This window comes from Clarias gariepinus, chromosome 15, assembly GCF_024256425.1.
Source record: "Clarias gariepinus isolate MV-2021 ecotype Netherlands chromosome 15, CGAR_prim_01v2, whole genome shotgun sequence".
NCBI classification, from domain to species: Eukaryota; Metazoa; Chordata; class Actinopteri; order Siluriformes; family Clariidae; genus Clarias; species Clarias gariepinus.
The window spans coordinates 12945570-12960485 of record NC_071114.1 but is presented as its reverse complement, the minus strand read 5'-3'; the positions used below and the strand labels follow the sequence as shown (position 1 = coordinate 12960485).

Here is a 14916-nt window from a genome sequence, read left to right as displayed (position 1 = left end):
TCACAGATAAGCGGTTCATGATCACAGCTATGTTAAATTTCAAAGGCTAGACTTTACGAGACAGTTACAGCTCTGATGAAACACATCAATCAGGACATAATGGTATAAGGGTGTTAGCATGGTGCTGTGAGACAGTTTGTGTTCTGTTCACATACCTATGTTTATTGACTGACTGCAAATCACATTATGGACCATCATGCTGACCATAAATGCAATAGTTTATATAATAACCAGATAGAAAATAACATGGACCAGGTGTAATGGTATTGAAAAAACATAACAGTGTATACAATGGTTCAATAGCAGATAACCCTGTATAGTAGTATCTGATTATATCTTATTTTTTTAATAGGATGTGTATATGTACTTAAAATAACTATCCCCAAATAGAAAGTCTTATATTATAAATATAGAACTTCTTCAGCACCCATGCTTTAATTATACCTGATCATCTGGCAAATACTATACACAAATGCATTATACATTAACAGATGAAAGCTTATACAGGATTGCGGTTTCCCACACAGATGCTTGCATTTCCTTAACAAAGAGCAGAGTGGCAAGCCATTTTTCAACAGGGTTTAAGACAGTCACTGACAGGAGGTTTGAGACGTAATTTGCAATGTGAATGTATCTCAGCGTGGGGTAGCAAAGGTTTTAAAAGTGTGCTCGGCCTTTATACTGTTCTAATGAGTGCCGACTTCGGGAGGCAGCAATTGTGTTTGCAAGCTTTCTTTAAAAAAGAAAAGAATGTGCCTGAGGAAATAAGAATTTTCAAGTCTAAGCTAAAAATGACAGCTGTAGGTTGATTTTCTAAACTAGTTTCACTTTAAAATAAATATTTAAATATGTATGGTAAAATATCCCTGATGCTTTTTAAGTAGCTTGTTTTGATAAGAGTCCTGCTAGCAGTTATTGCTTTATTATTGACATAAAGGTATTATTGATTTTGCTTTTAGAAATATTTATTCTTTTATTTAAGTCTTACATGCAGTTAAACAATATCACACAAAAGGGAGGAGGCATTACAGTGCTGATATTCAGTACAACAGCACAACCTAATTGCCTTTTTCTGTTATTTAGAAGAACGATCACCTTTTACATTCAATTTTTCTTTACAGATGGTGTTTATTATGAACAGATATGATTTGCTTGATTATTTTTATCCAGTTATTTTCTCCGACAACACATTCTTTACAACCTTCTGTAAAATTAGCATCAATCTAGCAACCAACTAGTGTTAAATGGAAAACTAATGCGCTATGTAGGGTTTACAATCACTTGTTTCACACACTTTGCCCTTGATCAGAGGGATTTGGGAAGCTAGTTAGCTTTGTATTAATTTATTAAAAAAAATGTAACTTGATTAAAAAAAAATAATAATAAAAAATAAAAAATAAAAAATATATATATATATATATATATATATATATATATATATATATATATATATAAACAGTTGTATAGTAGAATATAATAACTAAATGTACAGGTAACAAAAATAAGCAAAAAACAATAATGCTTAAAAGTGTCTAGCTATAGACATCATAATGAGCTGATTTCACAGATATCTTAGTAAAAATTTAAATGTTGCTATATAGTTTGCATTTGCAGCTGTTCTTTTTTCTTAGAGGGCAAATAACAGAGCCTATAAAGTTTCAATGAAGTAGGTGGGGTTCGTTTAGGGTTTTATTACAATTGCAATTCACTTTTCAGGCAGCAGAGGGCAGAAACTGATTTTTCAGTGTGGAATAAACAACACAACTTGACATTTTAACAAAATTTAAATCCACACTTAAATGTATGTTCTTTGTTACCAACAATTAAAAATATTCATGTGGGAAATGGCAGACATGAAATTCCACTAAAACTACATTTGTCTTGCTAACACAACACAGATAAATGTGCCCCTTGCATGTGTATGTTTCCTGTGTTCCTGTAGTAGTCAGTGTTGATAGTATGGCCAGCAATAGTTAGACTACATGGACATTCATAATGTCATTAACCCAAGCCAGTAATTGCTTACAATTGTAAAGGAGTGGTCTATCTGATCCGTAGCTGTGTGATTGCTGACTATTGGTTTTCTCTCATGTGGTGACCTACATCTTGGTTTCCATGGGAACAGGGTTTACCACAAGGACTACTGTAATCCAGCATGCACCGAATGACCTGAGCTTTTCATTAGTCCCTTCATTTTAAGTGCATGTGTTTGAGAGAGAGAGAGAGAGAGAGAGAGAGAGATGTTTTTATAGGGTAAGCTGATTTTTCTAGTTTTTAGAAAATTGTCAATGAGACAAAAACAATCGTGTTTGTGGTCCAATTGTCCTAGCAAGGATGAAAAATAATGTGTGAAAGGTATTCCCATGGATAATAGGATATAAAAAGTGTGTGTGTGTGTGTGTGTGTGTGTGTGTGTGTGTGTGTGTGTGTGTGTAGGATGGCGTTTTGAAAAGAGCTGGTTCTTTAGGCAAAATGCGAGAGGTGCTGCGCAGAAGCAGCGAGATGTTGGTGAAGAAACTTCAGGAAACCATACTGCAAGATTCCCCCAACCCTAAGTAAGATTAGAGTTTTTAATTCATACATTTCAATGGCAATCAAATCTTTAAGACCCCAAATTCCACTTTCAACTAAAGAATTAAACTAGACTAGATTGTTGCTTGATCAGCAAGTGAGGTCTATATATATACCTGTATGTTTATGTATATTTATATGTATCTTCTGCCATATGTCATTTCATATATTGTATTAATCACTTATTTTTAACATTGGCCTAGCATACAGATTATTACAGAATCTTTTCCCTAAATTTCTACCCCCTTTTCTCGTTAAATTGTGTTTTCCTTGCACAGTATTCTGATTCCTTGTAAGATATTCTGATATCTGTATGGAACATTTTATACAGAGATAATAAATGCACTTTCTCATTAATCTCATGTAGCCTAAAAAGAGCCGCCTCACTGAATTACCTGAACAGGACAGGAGATGATTATGAGGCTTTTCAGGTAAGATTGTTCATCATGTGTAACACATTTTCCAGTGATGTAGGCCTAAATGTTTGTGATAACAAACACTTTTACATATTGTTGATTAATTTGGGATTTTTTTTTATTGTTGTGAAGTTGTAATAAATTGTGTTTGGCCTCAAAGATCCGTGGATTAAAAGGAAGCTTGAGAGTTTAGTAGTAAACAGCTATCTGTCCTATAAATCACAAAAATATTTGTGTTGTTTTACATTTTCGTTTTGTAAAGAAACCATAGTTTGATGTCCATACTCCAGCATTCCACAGCTAAAGGGGCAAATCCAAATTATATAATGTTAATATATGTATATGTATATAATGTTAATATATAAAATGTTCTTTACATATGATAACTTGCTTAGGTTTCTGTAACAATGCATACAAGTTATAGATTCTGGATAGAAATGTAGGCCCACAATCACACTGAATCACAAAAATAGTATTGTTACCAGTTTTTAAATAATGTATGAACTCTTTAGAGCTCAAAATTTTAACTACGATTAATAAAAAGAAATTGCTACCTGTAATGTTTTAAATCCCTGCTATAAATAGCAGTAATACAGCTTTCAAGTAAGTCCTTTTGACCAATTATACTTTGTTGTTGTTAAGTTCCTACAGCAATCTTGGTCATACAGGAAGAGACTTGTGTGTACCATTAAACAGCTTAAATAAAACTTCATAAACACCACATCTTTGTGTTTGCATACATTTTGGTTAAAAAAACAAAAAAAAAAATTTTACTGTCAACATCCTGTATGTATCACAAATGAGCAAAAGTGGGCGTGGCTCTCTGAGAGTTAAGCTGAATTTTCTTTCCTGTTCATAGGGTGGAAGAGTAAGCAGAAGGTTGAGAGACAGTCGAGCCCTGAGCTCCAGTTCTGTGGGGCTGTATGACGGCACTGGAAAATAGAATACACACACACACACACACACGTGCACTCACACTTAAACACGTACAATTATTTTTTGTTCTTTTTTTTTTACCTTGACGCAAGCATTTATATTTCTAGCTTATGTACCATGTATGTACAAATAAGTGTAATGTTTCCATTTATTAATTGTTTTATTTTCTGAAAATTTTTAATCTTAAATTTTGAAATCTGGTGCATGAGTTTTTAAAACCACTGATCATTGTTATTAATAATTTGGGAATGCACCTACGCAGTCTTTAGATATAAAATGTGCAATATGATTTTTTTAAATAAAAATTGATGATTGTTATTTTTTAATAACATGCACCATTTGTATGTTTATACCACTTTAGAAAATCTAACTCTGCCAAAAAAATAAGGTGGTGATGACTAAGCACGGGTCATTTACCTTTTGCTTTGTTGTGTTTTATTTTATAGCCATGCCCAATTTATTGCACTGATCTCAAACAGATTTGTAGTAGCATACAGTAGGTCTATACTTATAGACTAGTGTCACAGACAAAAAAGTAAGAAAATAATCAACCAAAAAATAACATTATGTTATATTAAAGATGTTAGATGTGATTTTTGTTGTTGGGATCAGCAGGGAATATTTTTCCTAATGCAGTATGAGTTACTTAGAATTAATTCAGTGCCACCTGGGTGGAGAATTGTATAAAACTGAATTCTTGTTATAGCAATTATAGCAATGAGTCCAGCTGATATCTCTATGGATTTGCTTTCAAATAGGGCAAAACATTTTAGTTTTATCTAAGTTTTATTTTTAGACCATGTGTGAAATGCATTATTTTGTCTGAAAAGGAGAACAGATATCCTGTGGAATTAATTTTATACTTAACAATCTTGGAGAAAATATATGATGTACAAACAGAGGAAATAAGTAAATGTTATCTGATTTCCTGGTAAATACCATTTTCTAGTATTTACTTCCACTGTTCCTTTCACTATTTTTGGACTTTAAAAGCAGCCCTAAAATTGATTGAAATCTCACTCACTCATTACCACTTTATCCTGTATTCAGGGTCGTGGGGACCTGGAGCCTATCCCAGGAGGCTTAGGGCACGAGGCGGAGTACACCCTGGGCAGGGTGCCAATCCATCTCAGCGCACACACACATATACACTCACACACTACAGGCAATTTGGGAACACCAATTAGCCTAATCTGCAGGTCTTTGGACTGTGGAAGGAAACCAACCAAGCGCAGGGAGAACATGCAAACTCCATGCACACAGAGACAAGAATCGAACCCGGACCCTGGAGGTGCATGGCGACAGTGCCTACCACTACACCACCTACACGCCTTATTGAAATCTATTGTTTATATATATATGTAAACACCCACTACAATCTATAGCATATTTAATTAAGATTTAATATTAAACCTCAAAATCTCAAAAACTTTTTTGCTAGTTCAGCTGAATATGTGTCCACTGCTGTCATATTAATGAAGAAATACATTATACACTAGTATATTAATTACCTGGCTGATCATCTGTCATTATCTGTACCTGTTTTTCACTGGTTCATATCTTAAGTTAGATGTTTATTTTATGAATGGGAAGTCACAGGGAGCACTCGATATGATATTATCATGATACCCAGGAGCTAATTTGATTTGTACTGCAATTCTGTCGGGGTTTGTTTTGTTTTGTTTTTTTACAATTTTAAACAAACTTAAAACATCTTTTGCTTCTACCACACTGTGCTGTCTGCTAATGTATGAGTAGTTTGGAGTGCACCTGTAGGATTATAGAGGAACTGCAAAATGTTACCACTTCAAATGCAAACATATATATAATTTTTTTGTTTAAAAAAAAAACTAAAGAAAAACACTTGTTTTGATTGTTTTTGTTTTTTTTACTTTTTTTAACAAAACATTAATACCGGTCTGATCAGTCCAACTCCTCATTCATGTGCTAATTTGCTCAGACAAACAGCTTGTATTTATTCTTCACACTTCTTCCTTTTATTCACGCCCATTTTCCCGGAGATTAGACACAGAGGTCACGTGACCGCCGAGCTGCGCTCTAGCCGCCGGTGGCGCGTGAGACTGACAGAACAGCCGCAGCCGTCGTTCCGCTCGCGCCTCTTCCTGAACCGGGTGAGTGTTTACTAGTCTGATTAGTGCACTAGTTTTTGAGTGTAATGTGTGTACATATAGCCTAGTGTTTGTGTGTGTATCACAACAGGCTGTGTTGATATAATTCCATGATGTTTTCTTTAAACGTCAGCGTTTACAGGTTGATGTATGTCTAGTCTTGAACTGCGGCAGTTTGTTTAATTATGATAAAAAGCTGAGTGGACTCGGAGGGACAGTCAGACACACAGGCATACAGGCATACAGGCGTGCGTTATGTGAAAGAAAGAAACGCGTATTTTCTATCTGCTGCTGTGTTTCCTGCTGGTTGACCTACTTTCTTGGAGGGAATGAGGGGGAAAACAAGGTGTCCTCGAGCTTAATCCCATTTCATGGTGAGGAACTACTCAGCCATGCACTCCCAGATCAAGTTACTTATGATAAATGTGAAAATATGACAAAATTATATTGCAGTGTTAGTAAAGCATGGTGATTATGCTTGTTTTACATGATTTCAACTTTTAGGATTGTCATTTTCACAAGAATAAACCAAAAATAGTATCAATTAACTAAATAATTTCATCACTCATTCACATGTGATTCACAATTATAATATCACACACTGGTCATAATATCACACACTTAACTGGCCCATTGTGCATACTACCCAGAACAAACCGTATAAAAACAAGCCCCTGAGGACAGACAGACACACACACACACACACACACACACACACACACACAAAAACACACACACACAAAAACACACACACACAAAAACACACACACACACACACACACACACTACTGTGGTATATAAATAATTGTAACTCATAATTGATCTATGTGAACACCTGCCCATTCACACCCATATATACTGATTTTCCCATTCCACATATGTTCCCATTTGCTGTTTGAATAACCTGGAATGGGTTTCTACTAGATTTTGCATTGTAGTTAATGGGGATTTGTTCTTGTTCAGCCGCGAAAGCATTAATGAGGTTGGTCAAGGACTTCAGGGGCACAGTCAACGTTCCTGTTTAACCCAGAGGTGCTCAGTGGGGTCTAGGTTAGAGCTTTGTTCAGTTCCCACCTTGACCCTCCACATCTTTGCAGAAACTGACATTATGTGCAGGCCCATTGTTATGCTGAAACATCATTGAACCCCCTTATTCTCATTAAAGAAACATTTTAAAGCTGCAGCATACAAAGACATCTTACAGAGCCGTGTGCATCCACCTTTGTGGTAACAGTTTGTGGAAGTATATTTGTGAAAGTCATTCCCTAAATCATAATTTTACTAAATAGATGTATTTTAGATCATTTTAAACTCTTCTGGGTCTCTAGTAAGTGGATGTCCAATCTGTAACACTTGGGCTCATAAATGTGAATAAAATGTAAATAAATAAATTAAATTAACTTATTTGAAAAGTGTATAACTTAACATTTCAAGGAACTTCAAGTATATATACTTTATTTTTCATGTAGTAAGTAGAAAAAAAAGTATCGCAAATATTTGATCCACTACCAAAATTAATTCTTTACACTTTGATATAGGCATAAAATAAGGCTTAAAAATCATATTTAAATTATTTTGTCTACATCCAACATCCACATTTCTGTTTCATTCTCAAACAACTTGTACTGTTGAAGCTCTGTTAAAACTACAGATGCCTTGTGTGTTGCTTGGCTTTAAGTTAAGCCATATAGCAACTCTTATTTTTTTCCTCTGATTTTTCCTGTATTGCTCCTTGAGTATTGAAGTTTAGGTCCAAAATGGGTATGCAAGAGCACAGATTAACACTGAAGCATGAGCGTGTGCTTGCAGTGTGTAGGGCACACCATGTCAATTGTATTCTCAGGGTGTTGTAGTGAGTTAAAGTGGGGTTAGATATATGTGTAAATTTTTATGTGTTAAAATTGCCCCATGATTGCTGTTAATTTATTATCATTATTGTTCTTCTTATTATTATTGTTCTTCTTCTTCTTATTATTATTATTATTATTATTATCTGTAAGGATAGAAAGTAGTGAAATAATGCTTCTTACATTAAAGCCTGGTTTGACAAAGTTTGATAGAAGGCTGTTAGGTAAGAGGCCATGTTTTAATAGTAAATATTTGCTTATTTGAGAGAGGTTGGCAATCCTACTTTTTCACATCTTGTGTTTAGTAACCTAAAACCATTGTGACATTCTGTATTTCAGGTCACACTGCAAATTTGGCCAAAATGGCTCTTATCTCCATTGAGGATCTTGCTGAACTGGATGATGAGCAGTTAGATGATGCCATGACTGATAACGCTCAGCCAGCAGATGAGGAGGAATCAGAAAGAATGCTTGCTCACTGGCAGGCTGTGGGGCGAACACATCAGGTGACCATCCCCAGAGGTAAATGTTTTTTGATTGACTGATTCCTTGTTTATTCCTTGTTCACCGAGCTTTAAATCTGTCAGTACTAATTTATCTTCTTAGATATTTGGATATCACACAAGTGCAGCAGGTGAGAGAGACAGTGACATTAATCATATTACAGTCATGTTCCCAGCTGAATGCTAACCTCAAACTGCAAACATCCACTGTTATTAAGGTGTTGAAGTGTGGAGTTCCATTTGGTTACTTATGTGAGCAACTGTCTTTTCTAATGTCTCTTTTTTTTTTACTTTGTTAAAAAACATTAATACTGCAGTCATTAAAAAAAGTTTACACTGTCTTGTACAAGTTTCTTATTTAATTTTAAACCATTACTACAAGACTAATGTAGATAACCAGAAATGGAAATATAGATAGTCCCTGACTTACGAACATTTAAATCACGAATTTCTGCAGATATGAATGGGTCGCGGAAAAATCGCAGAAGTAGCTCATTTGTATTGTACAAAAAATAGACACTGCAGTGCACCAGATACCAATATTTACAATTATATACAATATTTTTAGTGTGTTAGTGAATGTATAAAATCTGGAATATTGAATGTGTGTGCATGTGGGGTGCCCGAGAAATTAGTCGGCCTCACTAGTTTCAATGAATCAGTCCAAAAGCTCAATGACACAAAATGGCTGTTCTGTAAAGCTTTCCTGATAGTGAATGTTTTGTTGAGGATTTTTCGAAATTATAATTAGATTTCACAGTCCAATACAGTGGAAAACAGCTCTGAGACAAAATGGTATCCTTGTGATTTAAAGGTGCAGAGACAACACTGTTGCATTTCACCAAGAGATTAATTTCCTTTGACGCAGTCATGGTTTTTGGCCACATGATGGCAGTGTGGGGAAAGAGGACATCTTTAGCCAAGTAGATTGGTATGCTTTCTATTGTATGTTAATGTCAAAGGCATATAAGACTCACTTTCTCAGACTAAAGAACAAATCAGACTTAAACATGAGTTTTGAGTTTGCATCAAATCATAATACAGGTCCTCGTGAAAGTCAGAAGCACTTTCTTCATTGACACATAATTTGGTATCATGAGGTTTCCAATTAAGGCACTTTTTGCCTTGAAACTGATTCTGATTAATAGTGTAATTCCAAGGCAAAAAATCAAACTCTACAAGGACACATAGGCTGCACATCATGACCAGGGGTAGCTCAGTGGTTAAGGCATTGGACTACAGACGACGGTTCGGAAGATCCCAGGTTCAAAAACCCCACAACCACCAAGTTGCCACTGTTGGGCCCTTGAGCAAGGCCCTTAACCCTGAACTGCTCAGATGTGTAATGAGATAAAAATGTAAGTCGCTCTGAATAAGCCAATCTGCCAAATGCCTAAATGTAAATGACCATTCACAATTATATTTACAAGAGATTTTTTTTCTGTGGATGCGTCTGTCCTCTGAAACGACACTTGTGCATATCGATAAGTCGTTGCTAGCATCAGGTTAAAGCACATAGTTTTTGGGTGACCAGTCATTCATTTTAAACAATGAATGTCATTTTAGCAAAAATAAAAGCACTGCTATGAAATCCCTGCACTGCCGGTGCAGATTGTCTGTAGAGATTGCTGTCCAAGTTTCTCCAATGCATTGAACTGTTCTCTGGCATTGGGTGCTTTAAAAAACATTAATTTGCCCCAGTTCTACAGGGAAATGAACAGGCTTGAAACACCAAGTTAATACTTGGTGGGTGTTCCATTAGATAGTTGGAAGTACATTTTCCCCAGTAAGATTACCACCTCACAAACACTATATAAAATAGATAATCGATAGATAAATCTTTCAAATTAAGCACAACTCATACTTACAGAACTTCATATTTTATCCCCAGAGATGACTGGACCGATTGTGGAGATGACGAGGAGAAATCAGGAACAGCAACCAATTCCTTTCGTCACCATATCAACACATGAAAAGGTATAGATTAGTCCCAAATATTTACATTTTCTCTATAATTATCAGAAATCTTTTTAAACCTATTCAGGTTATTATAACATGATTAATTTCGTATTTTTATTCTATACAAAAATACTAGTTGTACTGAAATACTTACATTTTTTCCTTGCAAATTTTTTCTGTTTAAAAGCACTGTTAAATGTACAGTTGTGCCCAGCAGTATTAGAAAAACATATAACATGTATAGTTCTCCCTGTGCACAAAGCAGGCTATTTTTATAATTAGTAATTATATTTTTATAATTAGCCTATCTGACTAAAGTGTGAATGTTGACCAAAGGTCCTTCCACGGTTGTAAAAATAGAAATAAATACAATGGTCACCATTGGCCTCCAGTGGATGGATCTGACGGAGTTGTGCTAATTATCTAAAAAACTGGCAGTGTGACAATTCTATTCATCTTCTGGAGCCATGGCCTGGGTCATCTCCAGACCAAAACCTAATAGAAACCTGTTAGACAGTGGTGCGGAAGTCAGGAAGCAGTCAAGAAACCGTCGTCTGTACATGATCTTCAGGAAGTGACCAAGCAAGGGATAGATTGAGCAAGTGACACCCAAGTACTGCAGACATCTTTTTGACTCTATGCCTATTCGGTTGTAACAGGTTTTGAGGAATAAAGGACTTCATACTAATTTGTGCATAGCAAGTTCATTTTGTATAATAACAAATTATTCTTATTATCCTGATTGTTATTAAAAAAAATTAAATATCATTAAAACCTTGAATTTTACTTCTGCTTCAATACTGTTGCCCACTACTCTAGCCAATTCTATATCATACATGACACAGTTTGATAGTACATTGAATAGCAAAATATGTTGATTTTTATGATTCAGCCACACACAAACAAATGTTGCATTATTAGTGTGGGACACACTGTAAGACACTGTAATACTTTATATTGTTTATGTTTGTGTATTCTGGCCTTAGTTCACCATTGGATGAGTCACCATTTAATATTATCATTAATGTTGCACTACACTTTGTACTAACACAGATTGCTAATGCTGTGTGTCGGCAATGATGAGTTCAATTCAGATGAAAGTAGTTCAAGGTGTGGCTCTGCGGTGCATGCCTAGACAGCCTTACAGTAAATGGCATTTTTCCAAATCTAAAGGCATGTCCCAAGCATGTGATGCATTTAGCTAGTGTGTCATTTATGAAAGAGGCAGCATTGTGGCGTAGCAGGTAGAGTTACTATCTCGCAGGCGTTCCAGTTTGATTCAGACGGTAGGACGTTTGGCTGGGCTTAATGGCCCCTGTGTGTCTAAGTGTGTGGCTGGTGTCTTGCAGGGTGTCTTCCTGCCTCACAGCAACTGCTGACTGTTAGGATACACCCCAGATTAATTAAATATTACAGGATAATTAAACAATTATTAGCAGCACTCTGTTATACTCCATAACCAGTAACCCATAAATTCAAGTGTGTTCATGGCAGAGCTTGTTTTTATTTAGTTATACTTATGGAACTCCATGGTCAAAGCCCTGAAAGTGCGTTGTGCAGTAAATATTTCAGTACTCCAGCTCAACCCCTGCAGCGCGTCAGCTTTGCAGTGCCATTGCTTCTTTGGCATTCCATCAATTTCAGTCATGACTGTTGCTGGAAGGTTTTTTTGACAGGCTTTTCTGCGTTTCTTACTATTGATGTGGAGACCTGCTGGAGATAGTAAGCCAGACGGGTTGATTCTGAGTAAGCATTTATTGCCCTCCCATTTTGTAGGGGGTTCCTCTTCCAAGGTAGTTCTTTGCCTAAAGAGGGCTGCCTACACACTCTCATAGCTGTCACCTTTGTGCAAAGCTCACATTTACTTCATTGCCACAGGTCTTTACACAACCTTTTAAAGCTTCACTTGACACACCTTGCAAAGTGGTGAAATGCTTAATATCATGCACCCACCACACAGTCTCTGATGGCCTCCAAAACCTGATGCCCCTGAATATTAAAAATGCATAATTGAGTCTCTTATCTGTAAATTTACACACTCAGGTGATCTTGTACGATACAAATGTACTGCCTTTGTTATGCTAGGAATTGATGCAAATTCATTTGTCTGATTTACTTTATTTGCACGCATGTGTTTTAGCTGGGTGAGGTGGTATATGAGGAAAGAGTGTATCCAGCAGGTAAATGGGCCTGTATCACTGTGGGAGAAAAGCTATATGAGCAGAGCATCTCCATGGGCTTTATGAAACTTATGCGCTTCATCTGCAAGGAAAACTCAGCTGGTATTTAACATAATTTGACACAAATCACATAACAATAACAATGTTGTATACTTTCAAACGTAACAGTTCCTGTTTAATGATTTCTCCAGGTTGTTACTTGGGCATGACCGTCCCGGTAGTTAATGGAATAACGATGCTGGAGGATGGAGGAGGCTTCGAAAGTGAAGTCCTGACAGCTTACTACTTGCCTGAGGAGTTCCAGGAAAACCCTCCGCATCCTGCTGACCCAGACATTACCATCATCCACAGGGACTCAATGCGAGTAATCACTCGGTAAGAGACTTCCCTGCATTTTTATGGTTGTGAAGATTTTGAGCAATAAATATATATTCTTATATGTGTGGGAATAATAAAATGGTGTGGCTAAAATTGTTAGTGTCTTAAATTAATTAAAAGTGGAAAACATTTCAAGACTATACATAAAAGAAAATGGCTTGAGCTTTTACTTAATTTCAGAAAGTAAGGTAACGTATAAACTTTATCTTAATTTTACATCTTTAATTTTGACAAGGTTGTATTAAGAATTTAAGGCAATTCAAATGATTCACTTTTCTTCAGTGGAAAGTGTATGGTGAAGGCATGAATGTGTTTCCATTAGGGTTTTCTATGGCACCACCACAGAGGAGACAATCTCACGGCAAATCAGCCTGCTGTGGGAGCTGCTGGGAGCCTCTGATGACATTCACCAAGACCAATACATGGTGGCTGTTTACGAGAACCCTGGGGTGCCGTCCCGTCGAAATGAGATCTGGTTCATCAGCAGGAACCCCTAAGGGATCTACTCCCTCAACACACACACACACACACACACGCACACACACATGCACACTGTACACATACACACAGAGCCATTGTTACAGCACCTCCAATTTGACACCAGAGAGAAAGACCAGGAAAGTGGGATGAATAAAATAAGACAGGACAAATTACTACTAAGAGTATTAACTTTTATTTTAGTGAATATTTACAGGTCATATACTAAAAACATATTTTTGTAAAGGATGATTTTGTGCCAGTAATGCGTAATTGGTACTTTATTTTGTCAAAAATGTTAGGTCACATAAAGAGTATATAAGAGGAATCAGAGTAGACACTCGGGTAGCATTTTAAATCTTTTATAAACTTAAAAAAATCTTTTAAGGCCCTCATAATTCTCGATTTATAATGCTTCAGGAACTGAGGATTTACCACTAGGGGCATTTTAACCCAACGTTTTGTACAGAGCCCCACTTAAATTGTGGACTAAAAGTTGCTCTTTTCTTTCCCTTGTCTACTTTGTTTCTTTTCAGGTCACATTTCAAAAGTTACTGTACCCTTTTTCCTACTTTTGTACAGTCCAATGTCCTCATTAGATTATGTAAAATACCCGAAAAAGTGAAATGCAGAATGTACAACGGATTTCACTGTGTATTAGAAATTAGTACTCACTTTGCAGGTAATGGTGCACTACACCAACAACACACTCAACCTTAAACTATTCCATCAGCAAGACAATCATTTTTGTTTTAGAGAAGTGCTAGTTGTTAAATGAATACACTTGACAAATTGTATATCTGGTAATGCATTATCCAAATGTACAATGGACCAAAGGTTTATGCAGCATGAAAAATCAGAGATGTTTCTCATTACGGATTTTTTACTGTGACTGTATTGTTTCAGATTACGGATTTTACTGTTACTGTTTTTAAATGTACTGGTCACTGTGCTTTGACTTGTAATCAATTATTGTCAGATAACGTTGATTTTTTTTTTTGTATAAACACAGAAGCCTGGACAAGTATGAATCAGAACATATATTTATTTTTCCTCATATATGTCTATTTGTTTTAAATAAAAAGAATAAATGAAGAAAAGTTTAAACACACACATACCCCATATGCTGACTAATCAGCTAAAATACAGGTAGTCTGTTAATCACTGACCGATTAAGATGTACTGTAGATACTTTCTGTATGTCAAAAAACTTGAATAAAAGAATTATAGATTTTTACCAAACATCACATATTCGATGAGTTAATCTTTCCTCACTTTGGTTGTATTTGTTTCATGTTAACATACACTTTCAACACTGATTGTAATAGAGTTTAACAATCAAATGTACTGAGAAAAAGAGAATAATGCAGCAGATATCAATGTTATATGCTAGCTATTGTTTGTCAAACTGTGCTGATGTAGATTTAATGTACTGTGGCCCTTAAACTGTGAATGTTTTGAAGATCGGTTGTTGTGTATGATTTATTTTGAAGAATAAAAAATAGTTTTGTCTGGTGTTA

The 14916-nt window shown here is 35.7% G+C and overlaps 2 protein-coding genes across 6 annotated transcripts in view; both read left to right on the top strand.

The window, feature by feature from the left end:
- Window positions 1-6057, top strand: part of LOC128542841 (kinesin light chain 1-like) — a 25888-nt gene extending 19831 nt beyond the window's left edge. For 3 of the 4 annotated variants that reach the window (XM_053512955.1, XM_053512956.1, XM_053512954.1), the window contains exons 14-16: window positions 2437-2555; window positions 2939-3002; window positions 3847-5751. In XM_053512955.1, coding sequence (XP_053368930.1) covers window positions 2437-2555; window positions 2939-3002; window positions 3847-3930 — 267 coding nt within the window. In that variant the 3' untranslated portion in view covers window positions 3931-5751. Of the gene's footprint in view, window positions 1-2436; window positions 2556-2938; window positions 3003-3846; window positions 5752-5949 lie in introns of those variants that run through there. The other variant, XR_008365687.1, reaches the window with a different exon arrangement.
- Window positions 5951-14916, top strand: soul4 (heme-binding protein soul4). Of its 2 annotated transcripts, none has more exons than XM_053512959.1 (6): window positions 5951-6055; window positions 8239-8421; window positions 10294-10379; window positions 12502-12643; window positions 12733-12916; window positions 13265-14916. In XM_053512959.1, exons 2-6 carry the CDS (start codon window positions 8262-8264, stop codon window positions 13317-13319), a joined length of 627 nt encoding a protein of 208 aa, XP_053368934.1. In that variant the 5' UTR covers window positions 5951-6055; window positions 8239-8261; the 3' UTR covers window positions 13320-14916. The 2 variants fall into 2 exon arrangements, with proteins under 2 accessions (XP_053368934.1, XP_053368933.1); XM_053512958.1 differs by having other exon boundaries at window positions 13242-14916.

Excerpts from the sequence above, each read along its gene's own strand:
- soul4 (XM_053512958.1), top strand. The coding sequence starts at position 8,262 with ATGGCTCTTATCTCCATTGAGGATCTTGCTGAACTGGATGATGAGCAG. Across the intron at positions 8,422-10,293 it reads TCAGGTGACCATCCCCAGAG|AGATGACTGGACCGATTGTG; the intron begins GTAAATGTTTTT and ends TTTTATCCCCAG. Across the intron at positions 10,380-12,501 it reads CCATATCAACACATGAAAAG|CTGGGTGAGGTGGTATATGA; the intron begins GTATAGATTAGT and ends CATGTGTTTTAG.